General features: G+C 33.2%; 1 protein-coding gene across 2 annotated transcripts in view; it reads right to left on the reverse strand.

Moving 5' to 3' along the window:
• LOC106665554 (potassium voltage-gated channel protein Shaw) overlaps positions 1-22,274 on the reverse strand; it is a 339,235-nt gene that overhangs the window by 33,337 nt on the left and 283,624 nt on the right. The window contains exons 7-8 of one of the 2 annotated variants that reach the window (XM_024225679.1): positions 21,416-21,466; positions 388-1,348 (exon numbers count right to left, since the gene is read on the reverse strand). In XM_024225679.1, the coding sequence (XP_024081447.1) occupies positions 388-1,348; positions 21,416-21,466 (1,012 nt within the window). The remainder of the gene's footprint in view (positions 1-387; positions 1,349-21,415; positions 21,467-22,274) is intronic. The other variant, XM_014392044.2, reaches the window with a different exon arrangement.

Below are 22,274 nucleotides of genomic sequence, written 5' to 3' on the forward strand. Positions count from 1 at the left end.
ATTTAGGATAAGTGATTTGAGTGTGTATAGATAAATGATTCTGCAAATTTTAAAAACAAAAGTCGATCAAGGTTGATTTGACGTTTTAGCATTAATCGTTGCATAAATCATTGCAAAAGCGTTAATTTAAGAAGCGTGTAAGTATTGTGAGGCACTTGAAAGCGCAAAGCGTTATTGTACATAAAAAGTTTTTAAGTACTTATGATAGAAATAAGTGTTTTTCCATTGTTCAAGCTATTTACAAAGTTTCTAAACAAGTGTTTTTTTTAGCTTATGTGTTTTTGTCTTATTTATAGACAGACATTTGTTGAAGATGATTTTTGGGTCAAGTAATTCGACGGGCATTAAGGTGGCATGCATATTGAGAAATTTGTTAGTTTAACTTACCCATTTTCGGAGGACCGCCCTCTTTGGGATGGTTGGCTTTGATGGCGTTCATCCTTCTGTTCTGAGCGGAGATCGCGGTAGATGGACATCCACCTGTGGCCTGTGCTGGCCCCGCCCCAGAGGCCCCACAGGGGCCAGTCAGTCTTGGGGCCCTTGGCTGCTCTACGGGCAACACTCTTCTTCTTTTCTTCGGCAGTTTCGCCCTCGCCTGGGTATGGGAATAGTACATGGCGAAGTTGGATACTATGACGGGGACGGGTAGCGCTATGGTGAGCACACCGGCTAAAGCACACAAGGCACCTACAAACATACCAACGTACGTTTTAGGAACCATATCCCCATAGCCCACGGTAGTCATAGTGACTAGAGCCCACCACAATCCCAGAGGGATACTGTTAAAATCGTTGTTAGGGTTCGCTTGTATCCTCTCTGCGTAATACACGAGCGAAGCGAATATCACTATCCCCAAAACGAGGAAGAACACTAATAGAGTGAGCTCTTTGGCAGATGCGCGGAAAGTTTGTATCAGGATCTTGAGGCCCGACGAGTGCCTCGTCAGCTTGAATAGCCTCATAATCCTAATTATACTGAAAAACTCCAGAATGTCCGCGTTCGCAAGGTGGGTCGCGAACTTCGCGAAAATAAGATCTAAATAAAAAGAAAGGGTAGCTACGTAGTCTATAATGTTCACTGAGGACTTGATAAACGCGCACTTGTTCGGGCAAGCGACGAACCGGACGATGAATTCGAAGGTGAACCAGGCGTTGCAGAGGCACTCGATGTAGAAGAAGGCGATGTGTGCGTTTGTTATGTGCTTGTCTAAAGTCCATCCCCAGGTGCTGTTCTCAGTTGTATTCACCGTGATGTTCTTTATAACAGGAACCCTCATGTCCGGATGGGTCTTGAGGCAGAACGAGAGGATAGACACACAGATGAAAAACACCGAAATCACACCGATTATCTGGAAAAAACAAACAAATCATGTCAATTCTTACTTGATAAAAAAACAAAAAAAAACACGCACAATAAATGCTACAATGTATCTTCCTTAACTTTTTATAAGAGTGATAAATTATGATAAATAGCTTTTGAAATTACTTGTTTTTATTATATCTCTTCTTAAATATTGCTTTGTTTTTCCAAAAAAGTTCTGCTAAAATTGACCAAAACATATAGACTATCCTGTGACAGAGGAGGTTATCTTTTATGTCAAATTATTCTCCAAAATTTGATTCTCAATTGTATTTGAGATATTTCACTTCTCAAGTTCTGCCTCTTACCAATTTATTTCATTTAAAATGTTAATTTTACTCCATTTTTCGTTTTCGTAGTCAATTTACCAAGTTACTTCTTTCAATCAATTAATTATTCTTCCTAAGGTCTTGGTTGATTATACGACATTTGAAAAATTTGAAAATGGCAAAAAGAGGGAAAATTCGAACGGTTGTAGGTTGAGATGGAGAGTTGGTATCCGAGAGGATTGACGTCACGATTGCTCAAGTGGTAGAGTAGCGGCGTATTTAGCTGAAGGTCGTGGGTTCGAATCCCGCTCGTGACACTGACTTTTTTACCTCAACCAAGAACTTTCAAAGAATAATTAGTTAATTTTACTGTACGGAAAGAGCAGAAAGCACTACGGAGGATTTGTTTTTAACTGGCCTCATCTTTGGACGTTTTGTAATATAAAATTAAAAAGAAAATACATATTATGATATTTATGCCCGGTCATCATGTTGAATATTAATTAGTCTTAAAGTGTACAAAAATATTTGTATTATTTTCTAACAGCTTTCTGTATAAAGTCTCTAGTTAAAAAAATCTTTCCTTAAGATTAGTTTTACGAAAGTTACAAACATTACAAATTTGACCAATATGATAGAAATGTCTCATTAAAACGTTTTTTGTTTAAATAAAATTGCAAGTAGTAACTGCCGGCTTGACCTAAAAGTAATCCCACCCTCCGTTTGCCCCGAGGGAGCTTCTCGTCCTTCAGTGGCACATATTTCTCCCGAATATCCTCCTCATTGACTTATTCGCCAAGAACCATTTTTTAGGGTTCCATTGTGACCGGGAAGTAAAGCCGACAGGGGTATTTGATCAAAGAAATTGCGCTTTTAAAAGGGGATAAAGGGTTCGGATAGAAGGGAATCCATAGGTGCAGTTCGGTGTGATGGGGAGAGACTACTCAAAGCCAAAACCAACTACCCGACCACTTGTGGCAAACTTTATTTATGGCCTTCAAACTCTTGCTCGGTGTCAACTTACAACTTGTGTTAAGTTAGTGATTTTTATGTCCCCCTTAAAAAGATTTCTCCCGAATTGGATCATAAAAAAATAAAGTAGTAAATCGTCATTCAAACGCTATATTATTTTGGTCTTATTTATTATCAACAACCCTTTTTTACTATTAGTTTCTTAATATAAATCAATATATATTAAACATTTCTTCTTCTTTTTCTCATTTTTATATGTTTATACATTAATATTTTCGAGTTTTTTAGCAACATATCCCCACACATTTTATGTCAACATTGTTTTAGTATTTTTGCCACATTCATGGTAATTTTTATTTGAAATTATAGCTTATATTACAAATGCACCACTTATAATTTTTTTTATGGCTTCATGTTCTATGCATATTAGCCAATGGCAATATGTTATGCGCATTCGTTTTTTTTTTTTGAGGGAAGGTATCGTGAAAAAAAGGCCAGAGGCGACGGCGGGAATTGAACCCACGACCGCGCCGTCAACGAGAGGAGAGTCTCTCACGCTAACCACTTGGCTGTCACGATAGCTCAAGTGGTAGAGCAGCGGCGTATCCAGCCGAACGTCGTGGGTTCGAATCCCGCTCGTGACACTGACTTTTTTATCTCAACTAAAAACCTTAATTAATTGAATGATATTGATTGGTCAAGCGGAACACGAAAACTAGTGAATTTAACTAATGTAGTGTAATATTTACTCAATGAAAGATCTGGCTCTAATATAAAAATAAAAACCGAGTTTAATAAAAAAAGTTATAAATTGGTCAGCGCGAAACGAGAGACAGTGTATTAATTGCGTAGAGTTTTTCAAGTACAACCCTCTTGTAAAACTCGTAAATTAAACTGGAAATTAATGTTATTAAATGACTTTATACTGGCTTTGTGGTGTTAAATTTTTATTCTTTAAAAGCACTACTCGCTCTAGTGTATTTTAAGTGTTTTTTATTTAAAATCCAGCTATGAATATATTGTTATTATATATAAAATCCATTTGTTTGTATGTAAAAACTATTATTTTTTTCTATCCTGTAAAAATACAGTCAACAATTCTGAATATAAACTGAGCAAATCCCATCATGTTCAGGAATTCACTTTGAATAACAAGCAACTATAACAGTGATACATACGCATGGTCGATCACGCACGCACGCACAAAAAGGAAGAGGCCCATCGCTAACTGGGCGAAATCCAGTTGTTCCAATCGATTCTAACTTTGGCCGAGGGCATCACCGACAAAAGCACTTTGCTTGTTGTTACCATGGCTGGAACCAACACGGCTGATGAATTAGTCCTCCCTCAACTCCCGAAATAATTCGTTTTCTGCGCCTGACGAAATACTGTTCGAATTTATTCTTTTCGCATTTTACCTCTATTGTAACAATTTTGTTTAAGAAAAGGAAAAATATGAAATGAAATTATTGAAAATTATAACGGAGAACGATTTTTGTTTAAATTTTTGAGGCCAAAAGACGGCATTGGTCATCGCCAGTCCTTTCTTTTTTAGTTTTTCTGTTCTTTTCTTTATTGCTTTTTAAACCTTCTAATTATTTTATCGTTATTCCGCCAAATTTTAATGTTTTATATGTAACGATAACTACCTCTCTCTTTCTTTATTCTATCGCTAACCTCGCTGTACCTCAGGGCTCCGTCAATTGTGGTCAACATAATAAAAAAAATAATTATTCGGAAATCGTGAAATGCGGTCTGGTGTGATGTAGGTTTCAGAAAAACATTTTCTTTATCGTGCCAACGTTTCGATCTTTATTGAGATCATCTTCGGGGCCTGGAATTTACAAAAATTGTTTACATTTAACAAATATGATTGAATATAAAAAATATATTTTGCATTGTATAAATTCACTTTTCCACATCCTAAATGTATTTGTTAAATGTAAACAATGTTTATAAATCCCAGGCCCTGAAGATGATCTCAATAAAGATCGAAACGTTGGCACGATAAAGGAAATGTTTTTCTGAAACCTACATCACACCAGACCGCATCTCACGATTTCTGAATAATTATCGATTAACGATCACTAATCACCACACATAATAAAAAAAAAATTAAATAAACACAATTATATATAAACATAGAAACAAAATAAAAAAATGATAAATGATAATCTGGTTAGCAGTCACACTACCCGATATTTTAACGCTAAAAGTTCCATGTGCACTAATGTTATTATGTTTTTATCATTAATCTTATTGCTAGACAATTACTTTCTATTGTTAAAAAAAGTTCATTAATAAATTTTATGTTTTGTAGAAAAAATTTATAATCTTATTTTTAAATAACGATCGATCACTTTTATGATTTTCAATCGCAAAGTTTTTTAAAAATTAATTTGTATTGGGCAAATAAGCTTGGGAATTTTGTAGATAATGACTTTTTTATCTCAACTAAAAACCTTAATTAATTGTAATATATTAATTGGCCAAGCGGACCACGAAAAATAGTGCATATACTGAGAAGGTTGGGCAATAAAGTTAGAACGGTTGGAGAGATTGGAAGCAGAAAGTTTTGGAACCAGGAATGGATCAGGTCGTTAACAAAAGGAAAATGCTGAGTAGTTGTGGATAAGAAGGGACATAATACTAAACTTTGACAATTTATCTGTTGACATTTGTTGGGAAAAATTGGATGCGTTGGATAGCGGGATTCGAACCCTCAACCTTCGGCTCAATACGCCGCTGTTCTAACCATTTGAGCTATCGTCACGAAAACACGAATCCATTCGTACTTTGTCAATAAGAATATTATGTATATGAACATTATTTAGCATTTATAATGATGACTGTCAGCATGTTAAAATTGTTAGATTCATGATTTCATATGCTTTTTCATGTTCTCATTTAGAATCAACACCACCACCAAACATTTATTAATAGCCCTACAAATTATTTTTTAACTACTTAGAAAAATCGAAAATTAACCCAGGATTGGCAAAACTCAGGTAATATTATTCATTAAAAACTTGAAGTGTCATATAACGTAAATTTTGATAGTTTTCTAACATCATGGAAAAAGTCCATAAAATATTTAATGGTGCACATAGACACACAGCACATCAACTTTTTTTCTAGCAAAACAATTGAAGCAATTTAACAAATTATTCCCTTTACTAAATAAAAACTCTGCCTTAAATGTTAATAAAAAAAATCTCATCTAGCTTCTCTATATAAGAGCCATTTTAATTTACTCCTGATAAGAGATGATAAATAATGTGGGACCAAAAATGTAACCTTGCGGCGTTGCGGCTGCATTGCAGATAACAGATTGACTGTTACAAATATGTTCAATCATATTCTTATTTACTACATTATTGTTATTACCGCAGCTTATTTTTTATTCTTATTATTATTGTATGAAAAATAATTTATTTTTTAACTATGAATTTTTGGTCAATTTTAAATTGAGTGGAATTGGCAACGAATTTTTCAATAAAGCAACTAGCTAGTACTAAATGCCATTCTAGTCTAGCATATAAATATTTATCATTTCATTAATACTTTTAGAAAAATTGTTTAAATTGAACATAACTAGAAAGGTCTGGTGATTGGTCTGTCTATTTTTATTCGGAAATCGTGAGATGCGGTGTGGTGTGACGTAGGTTTCAGAAAAACATTTTCTTTATCGTGCCAACGTTTCGATCTTTATTGAGATCATCTTCAGGGCTTAAAGTGTTTGTTTTCTGCGTAATTGTGCCATTCCCTGAAGATGATCTCAATAAAGATCGAAACGTTGGCACGATAAAGAAAATGTTTTCTGAAACCTACGTCACACCAGACAGCATCTCACGATTTCCGAATAATCATAACTAGAAAGGGCGTTTCTATGGTTTATTCCTCCCAATCCAAATATCATGGCAACCGGAATAACCAAGTTTCTACAAACGTGAAATTAGCCTTTCCTGTAATATTGCAAACATTTCCGCTTATCTCCCAAGTGTTTACAAACAAACTTAATTAATTAGAAGATAGGTTAATACGTAAACAAACACCGGTTTTAAGTTTATTAGAGAAGTGTTCGGGGAAAAAAACATTTTCTATCAAGCAATAATGTGTATTTTTTGTTCTAATTATACATTTCCATACAGTTGGTTTTTTAAAATACATTAATAACTAAAGCACAATTAATTTACCGTTTAAATAATTCAAAATTACAGATGCGTTATTATTCCAAATGATAAAAAAGTACACTCATTTGTTTAAGTGTCTCCCGGCGCCGAATCGATATTCAAGATTTTAAACTACATTTGATTACTTCATTAATTCACTGAATTAATTTAATGTTCAATTAACACGAATTGCATAAAATAAGTAAATCGACACCGCCGGGTGGGTTAATATGGGGGCGTTACGTCCTTTTGTCCTCTTGAACGATTTTCCACTCGTCTGCATGAACACAAAGAGTTACAGGGAGTTTTCAAGTGCATCGGAATTTCTTTGTTCTTGAAAACAAAAACAAAAAAACCCCACCGACTCACAAAGAAAAACATCCGATCTCGAAAGACTTTGATTTATTTAAGAACACAAGCTTCTTTTTTTTCTATAATCATTTTACCAACTCTTTTAGACCAAAGCTTTTGTTTGTAAATTTAATTTTTAAATAACTGAATATTTTAAACCTATTACTATAATACAATATTATTCATATGTTTTGTCTTAACTTGATAATTTTGGTTAATAGAGGTGAAACCAGAGAACTTGAAAGACTAAAAATTGTCAATTCTACCAAGCACAAAATGTGAAACACCTTCTCCGTATTTTGATTTAATGTTTATAATTTTATATCAATTAGTCAATAATTGCAAAAATATGATTACGAACCCTCGAATAGCTTGATTTCAATCAAAATCACGGAAAATTAGAGATAAATTTAAAACGATGGGAAATCAAATTACGCCACACAATTAATACATCACCATCACGAACCAGGCAGAATAGAAACAAGCATAAATTTAATACATAAAGCACAAAAAGAACAAAAACTCCATGTACTGGATTGATAGCAAAACAGACAAATAACGTTTAAATGCGGAAAACTTAAAAATATAAAAGGAAAAATGCACACTTTTATATGATTTACTTTACTTAATTTTTTATTTACTTTTTAAATTTTATTTTATTTTTTTAAGAGGGTTCGCAACAGCAGAGGTTATATCAACCCTCGGGGTGCCGGTGTTTTTGAAAAAAAGCCCGTTTGTAAGTATGTCGGGTTCGAACCCGGGACCTCGACCTTACAGTGATGAGCACCGTGTCAACGCCTAAACTGTTGCGGCCACCGACTCCCCCCCATTTATTTACTTATTACTTTCACTTGAGTAGAAACACAACTTAAAAATAGCGCAAGCGTTCGGAAGAAAACATCCAACAAAAACTAACAACGCACAAATAATAACGGACAACTGAAATAACCGACATGATACCATGACCACACTCTTACCACAAACGCCCCCAGCGACAAGCGACGTACCCAATGATACAAGCCCTACTCGGACAATATAACAGACAGTTCCTCACTGAAGAAGGCTCAAGGCCTAAATGCGCTTGAGTAAGTCAACAAATCCGCGAGTGAAGACGGACCCAATAAGTAAGCAGTGCTGGTTCAGGTTGAAATTTAAAACTGTTGTATACAAATAAATTTCCCATAAAACCCTTTTACCAGTGTTTAAAGACTTAGAAAAATTCTTATGCAGACTCTAGTATTCTCATTTACATTACTGTTCCGTTTTTGTGTTTTATTATTTTTTATCTGTTAATTCAGAGTGTTCGGCTACTCGTGTGACAAATTTTTCCAGGAGATTCTCCATTCAAAATGGAACCCAAAATGTCTTAATGAACCAAGTACCGAATTTCAGCAGTTTCGGAGTTATTCCACTTTATCTAATTTTTTAAGATTTCACGACCTTGCTTCAAATAAACAATGATAACTCCAAAACTAAAAGGTTTTGGACAAATCTGTTGATACCATTGAAAACTACGTTAAATTTCCAAAAAGGTGAGATCAATATTAAACTTGTAAACGTTCGTGAAATAGGCGTTTTAGTAGCAAAAAAAGTTTTTTTTTCAAAGTTGAAAAAATATACTATGGTGATTCTAAATTACTATTTCCAAACCTATAGACCAGTAAATTTCAGAAAACGTACTCCTTTTAATATCCTTTTTAGTGGTGTAATTTCTTTTTTAATTATTTTTTTCCAACATGAAGAAATTGATGGAGGAAAGGAAAAAACCGTAGCTGACGGATAGGTAAGATGGAAAATTAAAAAAGAAAAATTAAGAAAATTTTGAATGAATTTATTAAACTACATCTAATGTACGGGTTTGTGGGTTTAATGCGACCGCAGCGCGTCGAAAATACCTTGCGGATGGTGGAGAGGATTTCGAATGAAAATTAAAAAACCTTTAATAAATTCATTCAACATTTCCTTAAGTAATTATTCAGAAATCGTGAGATACGGTCTGGTGTGATAGGTTTCAGAAAAACATTTTCATTATCGTGCCAAAGTTTCGATCTTTATTGAGATCATCTTCAGGGCCTGGGATTTACAAACATTGTTTACATTTAACAAATATGATTGAATATAAAAGATATATTTTGGATTGTATAAATTTACTTTTCCAAAAACAATCATTTTTCAAAGTTCCCCTACTAAAAGGCTTATTTCCCGTTTACAAGTTTAATATTGATCACATCTTATTAGAAATTGAACGTAGTTTTCAATGGTTTCAACGGACTTGTTCAAAACCTTTTAGTTTTGGAGTTATCATTGTTTATTTGAAGCAAATTCGTGAAATCTTTCTTAAAAAATGGTTTCTTAAACAATCAGAAAAAGTGGAATAACTCCGAAACAGTTGAGATTCGGACCATAGTTAATCAGGACTTTTTGGTTTCATTTTGAATGTCGAATTTACTGACAAAGTTTTTGACACGAGTTGCCAAACACCCTGTTTACTCTTATTCAACATTCTTCCTCTAACATGCTCTAAATTACTTTTCGTCATTAGTGTAAAAATTTAAATCAATGTATAACGTTTCAATGTATACATGAATTTTAATAGGAGAAATACATGGCCATCTGCTTCTGGGGCAATGCCAGCGCAGGTGACCGTGATACAAAGGTTTCTCGATGTGTCCCACATATGAGAAGCATGGTATGCCTTAGCTCCTTACAGAGAGCGTGTAGGCATATCGCCGGATTTAAGAAAAGTTCTCGGGCACAGTAGCAACTTTCTGGATTTCCTACTTCTCTGGTCTGCTTTTTGTACGTGTGTTTAGGTTCCATGGAGGAATATTCATAAAACTACCCCATCGACTCTAATTTAGGTTAAATCATTAATATTGTGTGTAGGCCGATGGAGGAATATCGAAGACTGCACTGACTAATCAGAATGAGAGTACATTGATGTGAATGTATTTATTTGTTTGTCTGTTTTGTAAAAGTGGAGCGTAACCCTGGGCATCTGGCTTAAGGAAATTATTAGCGACCCAGCCTCATAACTGAATGAACTCCCCTGCGGTAAAGAACCTAGGGTCAGCACATCGGGATAGTGATAACCCTTCCGGGTGAGAGTCCAAAGACCAATAGGAGAAATAAACGAAAATTATGTCTTTCAGACACATGGGGTTGTACATGAGATGAATTTAAATCGCTGAGTTATTTGTCATAAAATAAATTCATTTATTTACATGAGCAGTGTAAATTGTAAATAAATATTTATTATTTTAAACAATAAATATTGTTAATTTTATACTTTTATTACATTTCTATGTGCTTGGATACTCAAAAAAATAAAAGTGATTTTACTAGGATCGGAATTTATTTTTCGAAAAAAATCTAAATTTGGATTTATAATACTATCTCTTGATTGTTTTCCTACGGCTATTTTTTGGACTACATTGTTTTCTAGTAAATATTTTTTTTTGTCTTTCCACGATTTGGTTTCTAGTAATTTGTCTTGCTAACAAATTGAATTTTTTACACCAAGTTTTTTTTTTCAAAACAAGAAAAAATTGCGACCCTGTCTGTACCAGTCCAATTCAAATATTTATACATTTTAAGTAACTGATTGATATATGTTATTAAAAACTGATTATTTTGAACAAAGATTAACATGCATACCAAACTTTAATGAAACAGNGGTATATTTGATTTATTTCAGAACACAATACTCCCTGATGATTTTTTTCCTACGGTTATTTTTTGAACTATACTGTTTTCTGGTAAATAGTTTTTTTGTTTTTCCACGATTTGTTTTCTATTAATTTGACTTGATAATAAATTTAATGGTTTTTACACGTAGTTATTTTCGAAATTGTAATAACGTTTTGTTTGAACATAACAAGAAAAAAATTGCAACCCTGTTCAATTCAAATATTTATATATTTTAAGTAACTAACTGATTTTATTTATTTATTTATTTATTTATTTATTTCAGAACACAATACTCTCTCTTGAATTTTTCCAATGACTATTTTTTTGGACTACACGGTTTTCTGGTAAATAGTTTTTTTTTGGTTTTCCACGATTTGTTTTCAAGTAATTTGACTTGTTAATAAGTAGAATTTTTTACACCGTTTTTTTAAACAACAAGAAAAATTGCGACCCTGTACTGTCCCATTCAAATATTTATCTATTTTAAATAACTAATTTATATATTTGATATATTTTATTTATTTCAGAACACAATTCTCTCTCTCGATTTTTTCCAATGACTATTTTTTTGGACTACACGGTTTTGTGGTTTTCTGTTAAATAGTTTTTGTCTTTCCATGATTTGTTTTCTAGTAATTTGTCTTGTAAATAAATTGGATTTTTTTACACCAATTTTTTTTTAAAGATAACAAGAAAAAATGCCGACCCTGTACTGTCCCATTCAAATATTTATATATTTTAAATAACTAATTTATATATTTGGTATATTTGATTTATTTCAGAACACAATACTTTCTCTTGATTTTTTCCAATGACTTTTTTTTTGGAGTACTCGGTTTTCTGGTTGTCTGTTAAATAGTTTTTTGTCTTTCCATGATTTGTTTCCTAGTAATTTGTCTTGTTAATAAATTGGATTTTTTTACACCGTTTTTTTTTCAAAATATAACAAGATAAAATTGCGACCATGTACCTGTTCAATTCAAATATTTATATATTTTAAATTTTATTTCTATTTTTATATAATTATTTGATTTATTTCAGAACACAATACCCTCTCTTGATTTTTCCTATAGCTATTTTTTGGATTACACTGTTTTCTGGTAAATAGTTTTCTTTCGTTTGTCTTTCCACGATTTATTTTCTAATAATTTGACTTGTTAATAAATTGATTTTTTACGCCAATTTTTTTTTTAAACAACAAGAAAAAATTGCGACCCTGTACCTGTCCAATTCAAATATTTTTATATTTTAAATGACTGATTTATATTTATATTTGTTTTATTTCATAACACAATACTCTTTCTTGATTTTTTCCTACGGCTATTTTTTTGAACTACACTGTTTTCTGGTAAATAGTTTTTTTGTTTTTCCACGATTTGTTTTCTACTAATTTGACTTGTTAATAAATGTGTTTTTACGCTTTTTCAAAATTGTAATGTTTGGTTTTAAAATTACAAGAAAAAATGCAACCCTGTACCTGTCCAATTCAAATATTTATATATTTTAAGTAACTGATTGATATATGTTATTAAAAACTGATTATTTTGAACAAAGATTAACATGCATACCAAACTTTAATGAAACAGAAGATTTCATTCGTCCTTGAATTTTAATATAATTTTATTTTCTATAATAGATAAATTGATAACCAGTGACCATTTAATTTTTTGAAGAATAATACATAAGGAATGAGACTATATTTTTATTTTACCAATGCCTAATGTATTTTGTAAGGAATCGATAAAAAAGTACCCTCATTTGTTACAAGTATCGCCCGGCGCCGAATCGATAATAAGGACTTGTTATACCGTTGAGGTAAGTTGTAAATTTAGGCTGTTACGCATCATTACCCTCATTGAGGTGGCCTGGGCCAATTCTATTATATCCCGGTTTATCTAAATTTAAAATTATCGCCCGGCTGATTCGCGCTAATAAATCCCATTATCGATATGGGCCACCGTTCGAAAGAATATGCAGCATCGTCATGAAGTATTCTCTTGTTTACCAAAGGGACGAAGGTGGTAGGAAAACAAACTTGGAAACTACATCCCCGCTCATAAAGGGAAGGTGTGGACTGGGCAAACACGTAGCCCGCGTGTGTAAACATTCAAAGTACTTTCCACTTATATAAGAAAGGATTTCCAAATCTGGACTCTCCGGCTAATATGTGATCCGAGCAGGATAAATAAAACATCGAAGGGATAGGAAGCGGTATCTTTTTTAGGGCGGCAGCGGCAGCCGTTTGGGCCAGATTTTTATGGTAGGGTGTGTGAAAACAGCGACGAGATCGATCCGAGCCATCCCATATTTTCGGCGGCCCAGACGATGTAACCACATGTTTAAAAAAAATATTTTAGGAAACATTTCTTATATAAGAGCATGAATTTTTATATAACTGATCCTACAGTGGTTGAAACACTCTATAAATAATTCAGAAAATGTACATCGTTGTTATAAGAAAGAAAATACTACTAAAACTATTATAAATTTTAGACGAAAACAATAATTAGACGCGAATAAAAATTTAACTTATTATGTGTGGTGATTAGTGACCGTTAATCGATAATTATTTAGAAATCGTGAGATGCGTTCTGGTGTGTTGTAGGTTCCAGAAAAACATTTTCTTTATCGTGCCAACGTTTCGATCTTTATTGAGATCATCTTCAGGGCCTGGGATTTACAAACATTGTTTACATTTAACAAATACATTTTGGATGTGGAAAAGTGAATTTATACAATGCAAAATATATTTTTTATATATTCAATCAAAGTATTTCTACTCACTTTGAATGAATATATAAAAAATATATTTTGCATTGTATAAATTCACTTTTCCACATCCAAAATGTATTTGTTAAATGTAAACAATGTTTGTAAATCCCAGGCCCTGGAGATGATCTCAATAAAGATCGAAACGTTGGCACGATAAAGAAAATGTTTTTCTGAAACCTATATCACACCAGACCGCATCTCACGATTTCTAAATAATTAACTTTTATTTTAATTCCATAATGGATTCGGTATATGGTCCCAAAATAAATAGTGCTACTGTACCAACATATTTCGTCTTCTTTAGGTTCTACAGAGACCAATCTTAATTAATTTTACGTTCTAATTTCTATATTCTAATATTATATTATATTCTAATATCATAGGTTCTTGAAAACTTACAAATAAACAGCCAAAATTTAAAAAACCTTACACTTGTTAAATAACAAAAACCTCCAATCCCACTAATGTTTTAACTATATAAATATATCAATTAAATATNGTACACCAAATTTTCTTAATTACAAATAAACAGCCAAAATTTAAAAAACCTTACACTTGTTAAATAACAAAAACCTCCAATCCCACTAATGTTTTAACTATATAAATATATCAATTAAATATTCTTTTTATGTAAGGTCGGAGTTGAGATGAAAAAGTTAGCTCGTGGTCGCCTACATAAAAAGAATAATGAATTGAAGGGGGCGTCATGGGTTTTTGGGTTCCATTTTGAATGGAGAATCTCCTGGAAAAATTTGTCACACGAGTAGCCGAACACTCTGAATTAACAGATAAAAAATAATAAAACACAAAAAAACAAAAAAGTAATGTAAATGAGAATATTAGAGTATGCATAAGAATTTTTCTAAGTCTTTAAACACTGGTAAAAGGGTTTTATGGGAAATTTATTTGTATACAACAGTTTTAAATTTCAACCTGAACCAGCACTGCTTACTTATTGGGTCCGTCTTCACTCGCGGATTTGTTGACTTACTCAAGCGCATTTAGGCCTTGAGCCTTCTTCAGTGAGGAACTGTCTGTTATATTGTCCGAGTAGGGCTTGTATCATTGGGTACGTCGCTTGTCGCTGGGGGCGTTTGCGGTAAGAGTGTGGTCATGGTATCATGTCGGTTATTTCAGTTGTCCGTTATTATTTGTGCGTTGTTAGTTTTTGTTGGATGTTTTCTTCCGAACGCTTGCGCTATTTTTAAGTTGTGTTTCTACTCAAGTGAAAGTAATAAGTAAATAAATGGGGGGGAGTCGGTGGCCGCAACAGTTTAGGCGTTGACACGGCTCATCACTGTAAGGTCGAGGTCCCGGGTTCGAATCCAGCGGCCCTGCATTCGAACCCGACGTACTTACAAATGGGCTTTTTTTCAAAAACACCGGCACCCCGAGGGTTGATATAACCTCTGCTGTTGCGAACCCTCGTAAAAATAAATAATGAATTGAAATAATTAATGTACTCAATTATACCACTAAAATAAATGGATTAATATTTATACATATGTAATCGTGTCTCTTCTGTTTTGGGCCCGGAAAACCGAAAACAAGGTCCCAGAGATTTTTTTATGATCGGATCTGACTACAATTATTTAATTTAATGATCAGGCACCTTTTTTTGATACATAAAATTCCAATATTCAATTCAAACCAAAATAAATACGAGACCAAAATATTTCTAATCTTTTATTCTATAATAAAACCTATTTCAGAATCTACAAACATTAATTTTAAAATCGAATTTAATTCTCGTTTTATAAAGAAAATTAAAAGTAAAGGAAATTATTATTATTGTTATTACTATTAATTTTTGACCACCAATTACAAAATACAGTTCATATTTTAACATAACTTTTAAAATCAAATGTTATCTCTTTTAGTTTTCTTTATAAAAATATATTTTTTGTTACAACCCTTTTTTAAATTAAAATACAATTATTATTTTTAGTTTTTGACGTCAAAATATAAAATTTACTCACTTCAATTGTGTGTACACCAAATTTTCTTAATTACAAATAAACAGCTCTTAACCCATGGAGGACAGAAAGGGAATTGTTTTTTGATTGAAAAAATAGCCCTTTTCTAGGCCCTACTCCTTTCACTGTCAGATGTGTGTGGAGGGGCATGGCGGTACATTCAAATCTAAACGTGACACATAAATATGTAACTTAACTGTACTAACAAAAAATAAATACTAAAATAGATTTAACAGATACATATACGAATGTTTTAGATGAAAACTATACATGAAAATTTCTCTTGAACCAATAGTTCACAATATATATATATATATATATATATAGAGAGAGAGAGAGAGAGAGAGAGAGAGAGTGGGAGAGAGAATATTTTTACAGCTTATTTCTTCTTTATTCCTGTATCTTTTACTAATACGTGCTGTTTCAACCCCAAGATCTTCGGCTTGATACGCCGCTGCTCTACCACTTGAGCTATCGTGACGTCGATCCACTCGGACACTAACTTCCCATCTCAATTCCACCTTTTGAATTTTCCCTCCTGTGTGTCCGAGTGGATCGAGGTCACGATAGCTCATGTGATAGAGCAGCGGCATATCAAGCCGAAGATCGTGGGTTCGAATCCCGCTCGTGCCATTGACTTTATTATCTCAACCAAAAACCTTAATTAATTGTAATATATTAATTGGTCAAGCGGACCACGAAATTAATGAACTAGTATAGAAGTTTTTTCCTTCCTTGTTTTAAATTTAAATACTACTTTTTTGGTAATAATTTTTGTTTCAAATAATCGTTTGAATTTGTTTGATGTTTCTGCAATATATGTTATAGGTTGATAAAATCCTTCGCCCTCTCGTGGGGATTATTTTGTAGTTTCACTCGTTCTGTTGTTCATTAATCTGTTTATTAATGAATTTGGATATCTATTAACATAGATTGAACTTCCTTATAGAAACAAATACCACAAAGTTTTAGTGCCCTATCTATCAGTCTGTACAATATTAATATTAATTTTCGTTTTGAATGAGTGAACAGATGAATAATTTAACACCTTATCAGAATTGGGCGGTTTGGTACACCAATTGGTTAACAATTGTTTCTCTTACTTAATCACAAGCAAGTCAAGGAAAGGAAGCTTCCCGTCAACTTCTATCTACTTTGGGAATTGTAACGATGAACGAAGATTTTCAATTGCAACCTACTAAAACAGAAGATACAATTTTATTCGAAAAAAGTTGAAGTTGAAAAAGTGAAAAGTTTTGATTTTATCTAAACAATCCGATGAATTCGACGTATACTGTATTATCACAAAGCGCCTGGTCTCGCTAAAATAAACAGGCCCTCAAATATTTCAACTCCAGTGAAACTTTGAAATTCTGAACTTCGAACAAACGTAAACTATTTGGTTTGTAATACTAGCTCACTTTCCCCAGTTAACAACCACCTCTAAAACGCTCCTTTAAAAATTTTAAAACTCTAGCTGTATAATTTAAGAACCGTTCGTTAAAAAAATGTATGATAATTGAAGAAATTTAATAGATTTAATAATTTTAAGCCAGAAATAAATTGCTCCTAAAAGTCCTAAAACATTTTAATATTATTAAAATACAAACCATGCGCTTTGAAAAACCATCCGAACTTCTTAATAGTGAACACTGGTAAACGCTCGTCGCCAGGCCGGCAGGACGGAGAAAGACCTCGCAAGGTGCTTTGGTGTCCGTATACCTTTAAAGTTAGGTCTATGTACCAGTTTAATCTGAACAAATCGTACAAAAACAAGAACATAGCTAGCATTTCAGATAGCCAAGCCGTCATCGAAGCACTTAGTTCAAACATCATTAGCTCAAATGGTGCTGAATTGCAAACCTAAACTTAATTTACCTATTCAAAATGAAATCACCCTCCGCTGCGTCCCCAGAGATCGGGGAATAGAGAGCCGACCCCCTACTAGGAAAGGGGCTGCTATACCGCAGATAAGTCTTGAGCCCTTATCGGGGGGTATTTTTCGGTATCGGGGGGTCGGGTGTATTTTAGGCAAAAGGACAAAACGAAAATTAGGAAACATTGGAATCCACTCGTTGGACACAAACAATCCAAAAACTTTGCAGCAAATTTCGGCTTTGATTTGGAAGATCTTACAACCGTTGATGATGACAATATTCATGCTTTTGTCACAAATAAGCCACAACAGTGCCTCATGTTTACACATTTAATGTGTCCCCTACAAGCGTTTTGACATATCAGAAACCAGATAGATACGTTTGTCGGAGAGATGATTGTCGACAGAGAAGAATTTAGAGAAAGACAGAAAAGAAGTCCATGTGGGATTCCCTTCTAAAACAATTTTTCAAAATATTGATGAGTTTACGCCAATGTAAACAATTTCATTTATTAATAGTTAACTAAAAATAATATCATTTAACATCTTAAATGTATCATTTCAAAAAATTATAAAAACAGAAAATTTGTAAAAAATCAAGACGCTGGAGGGAGAAACACGTCTTTTTCAGCAAGACATCCTAAAAACGGTCAGTCGCTCCCTGGTTTCCGACGGGTACGCACGAACGCACCTTTGGCTTCGTCCGGTGAGTGGCTCCCAGACTCCAATCAAGATAAGCACGAACTTATCTTCTGATCTTCACTATGCCCTGAGTCGACACAAGATGTACGAACGTCCTTATTCTTTGTCTTTTTAACATTGTGTATCAACTTATCTCTCTCTCTATATATACATTTCTTTCTCGTTAACTTTGTTTAAGTTGTTTCTGGCCAGAATTCAGTTTCCTTATTCGTATCCTAAATTGTCAATTAATGAAGGTAATTATTAAACGGATTATTACATTTTTATTTTCACTACATCCTTTACGCAACAGCCGGCAACTATCCCTGATAGCGCCCGGGCTTGGAGGGTAGATATACAATACTTTCTCCCGCCGGCGTCTACGAAACATTGGTCCTCTGGGCCGGATAGTTGCGTAAGAGATTTAACATTTTGATACTATATTTTGGTTTTATGTGTAGTAGTTTTGTAGCGTTTTTTGAAAAAAAATTTTAAATATTATTTTTAGCATATACTATTATTTTTCTAAATGGCACGTATCGCCCACTGTTTTTGAAATATTGTAGATACTCGCAATCAAATATTATTTAAGTATTTATATACGCACATTAGTATTTTATAACAAAGGAATTGGTTATCCGGCCCGGAGGACCAATGTTTCTTAGACGCCGGCGGGAGAAAGTTTTGGATATCTGCCTACCAGGGATAGTTGCAGCGATTCACCGTTCAACTGCACAAGCCGGATAACATCCAATGAATCGATAACCGATTTGTTTATTTCGTGGGATCCCCTACATTCCTCAAATGTGTATTCACTCCTCAGTGTAGTAATCCTGTTAATGTGTGGATTTTTTCTTATTTCCAAATTTTGGCAAGAAATTTTTTGGATCAATTTTGTTCAATGAGTAAATTCCATCGTTGCTCTATTGCCACCATGCCTACTTTCCTAAGATACTCGTTGATATTACGGTTCCTACTACAACAATGCCCAAAATCGTCCTAACGCGATTAAGAATAGGCCATACACGGTTGACACACGGCCACCNAAAAAAAAAAAAAAAAAAAAAAAAAAAAAAAAAAAAAAAAAAAAAAAAAAAAAAAAAAAAAAAAAAAAAAAACAATGCCCAAAATCTATCACATCGCAAGAGGATTGTTTTTGGGACAAAAATTTTTAGAAAGTAAATCATGGAAAAAACAACATAATTATCCTGAAACTAATTGATTTGTTAATTTTCGAAATTAAAAAAAAACCGTGAGGAAGGTTAAATAAAACCGAAATCTTGACATTCTCTCAATACCATGGTACTCATTGGACCACATCCCCGATCGCACCATTTATAAAGTAAAGTAGTAAAGATCTAGCAGCCACATATGAGCGTACAGAGCCATAAATTCATAATAATTTTTATTCATATTTAAAAACGGCAAGCAATTTTAAAGAAGATTAAAAAAAACTATTAATGCGCATTTAAACCAGAGACTAGTTATTAAAAAAGACTTTTGAGTCCTTCTTCATAAGTCTTAGAATAAGGCACACGTTATACACACGGTTATTTAATGATTCCTAGATCATTACCAACATGTATTCGTTGCGATCTGACATAAATATAACACATTTTAATAAGCAGCGGACTGCTTAGGGTAAGGGAAGGGTGCACATGGTATGCTCTATGCCACGGGGGTGACGTTCAACCCTTAATTTGGACGAGGTGATATAAACACAATTTTATATTGTTCAAAACTTCATTAGTGACTTCATTTTTTCCTCAAGGAAAATATTAAAGAATTGAACGTCGAAATTAAAGTTGTGAGATGAACTTAATAATTAATCAAAGGGGAGAATTGAAAACTTCACAGAGCTTTACTCAACAACCCTCGTGCAATAAATCTCTAACGTGTAAATATTTTATCAAAGATCAAAAAAAATTTGATTGTTACTGCTTTTTGAACTGCCCTTTGTCGACAACCCCCTCGCGTGATATTAATCTCGGATTAAAAAAGATTATCCGGAGAGGAGTTTATGATTGACTAGTAAAATCGATTAAAGCTTATGAGCAGGTGAGCGCTCGAAAGCGGGGAAGCGAGCAATATCTATTATTTGCTTTGTTTTGCACGTGGGCGGACCTCCAATAAAACGGACTTTTTTCCCTGACGACCACCCCTAATAAACCAGAACCAGTTACCGACGCTAACTCATTTTTCCCATCTCCAATCATCACCTGCCAAGACGAAATACCTGAAAAAAACGGCTCTATTTTTTCTATGTTCAATAAAAAAAGCTCAGCGATTCCGAGGAATTTTTGTAGCTAGTAGCAATGCAGTATGAATAAATTATATTCTGAGATATCTAACAATGATATTATAAATAACCAATTATCGGATAAAATAGATCGACTAATGATAACATTGGTTGAAAAACTGATCTTTATTAATTAAATTAACAAGAAAAGTTTTATTTCTTTATTTTTTCATTTTTCAGTATTTTCTTTTTCTTGAGATAGACTGAATAAATATCAATGAATAAAAATCAGTTCTGTTGTCAACACAAAATCAATATTTAAAAGGAAAAATTGAACATCGATCCGTCGTACCTATAAATTATTCCATAAAGAAAAGTGGGTTAGTAACGAACAAGTCGAAACCTACTATTTCTAATCAAATCCATACAATTTTTATGAGCAGACAAAAGAGCGTTAAATTCGTAATCAAACACCGTAATAAAAACAAAATAAGTCTCACTAACCTCTTTACTATGAATGATAGCCACTTGACATCGATACCATAAGTGCTTGTATATCCGTAATAAAAATAATAGGGGATGAAAAAGGTGTTATACGGATTGGGGCCGGATCGATAACGCTCAAAGTTATTATTTTGTAAGGAACAGTGCAATGTAATTTCTACACTGTCTTAAGCTTCCCAGTTATATATGTCGTGATTTATCGAGGTGTAAGAGCTTAGCTGTTGTAAATCAAAAGGAGGACTTAAAGTAAATTCTCCTAAAGTACTCCCTCTTGGAGATTCGGTATAACGTGGGTGTTTGGTATTAGCATAAACGATACCCGGTTGCTCTAGCCAAACAAAATCTCAATTTTTAATATTCTCTCCATGTTTATTCAGACAATTATTTCCTTGATTTATTTTAATCTTATTGTACTTTAAAAAAAGTCACTTTTTCTTTTTGTCGCTATTAAAATTTAAGGGAAAAAATAAAGTAGGGAAATTCTTATTAACATAGTCGTAATGAAAACATTCATTTCTGGAAAATATTTTATCTATTTATGTCATTATATTTACGTTGTCTAGCAGGAGTTGTGTTGGACCATATGCATTACTACAACGGACAAGCTATAAACACACAGAAAAAAAGTGATAAAAACAACGCTGAAAACAAAATGTATTTAAAAGTACGATTCATTTACTAGATTACCAGATTCACTATCCATACATTTCCATTCACAAAAATAAAATAAACATGAAAAAAATGATATTTACAGTCAAAAAAAGTATAGATGTTTAAAAACATCGTTGTTTTTGATAAATGGATTGAGACAAATAAACGGCGCTCAAGGCCAACAATTCGGCACGACTTGGAAGTATTGCGGGTTTAGCCTACTCACTAACAATAATTTTTAAATATCCATTGAAAAGCAAGGCTTTCGCACTCAATCGTGCCTTTTAATTCTTTAATTAAAATGAAATTAATTGAAATGTAAAAGTAATAAATTTATTTAATGTTTAATTTATTAACATTACATAAATACATACAAAAAATTCCACCCAATTGATTTTTTTCATTTTCTTGATAAAAGAAAATTCTGCGATTAATCTGTCAACACTACCCATTTTCCCTTACTTTGGAAATATTCTAACATTATCCTCTTTCTGAAACCTGGAAAACCAGCTCAAAAATCCTCATCTTATAGACCAATTAGTTTACTTCCCATCAAGTCCAAGGTATTTGAAAAAATTCTCATTAAATTGCCACAATTAAAGTCTAACCTCCTCCCCGATCATCAGTTTGGCTTCCAACCCCACCATTCCACAGTCCAGTAGGTGTTTCGAGTTGTTGACCGTATATCCTCCTCCCTCGAGCGCAAAAAATATTGTATGGGAGCTTTCCTTGATACGGCACAAGCGTTTGACCGCGTGTGGG

This window comes from Cimex lectularius, unplaced genomic scaffold, assembly GCF_000648675.2.
Source record: "Cimex lectularius strain Harlan isolate CLEC.00 unplaced genomic scaffold, Clec_2.1 scaffold37, whole genome shotgun sequence".
NCBI classification, from domain to species: Eukaryota; Metazoa; Arthropoda; class Insecta; order Hemiptera; family Cimicidae; genus Cimex; species Cimex lectularius.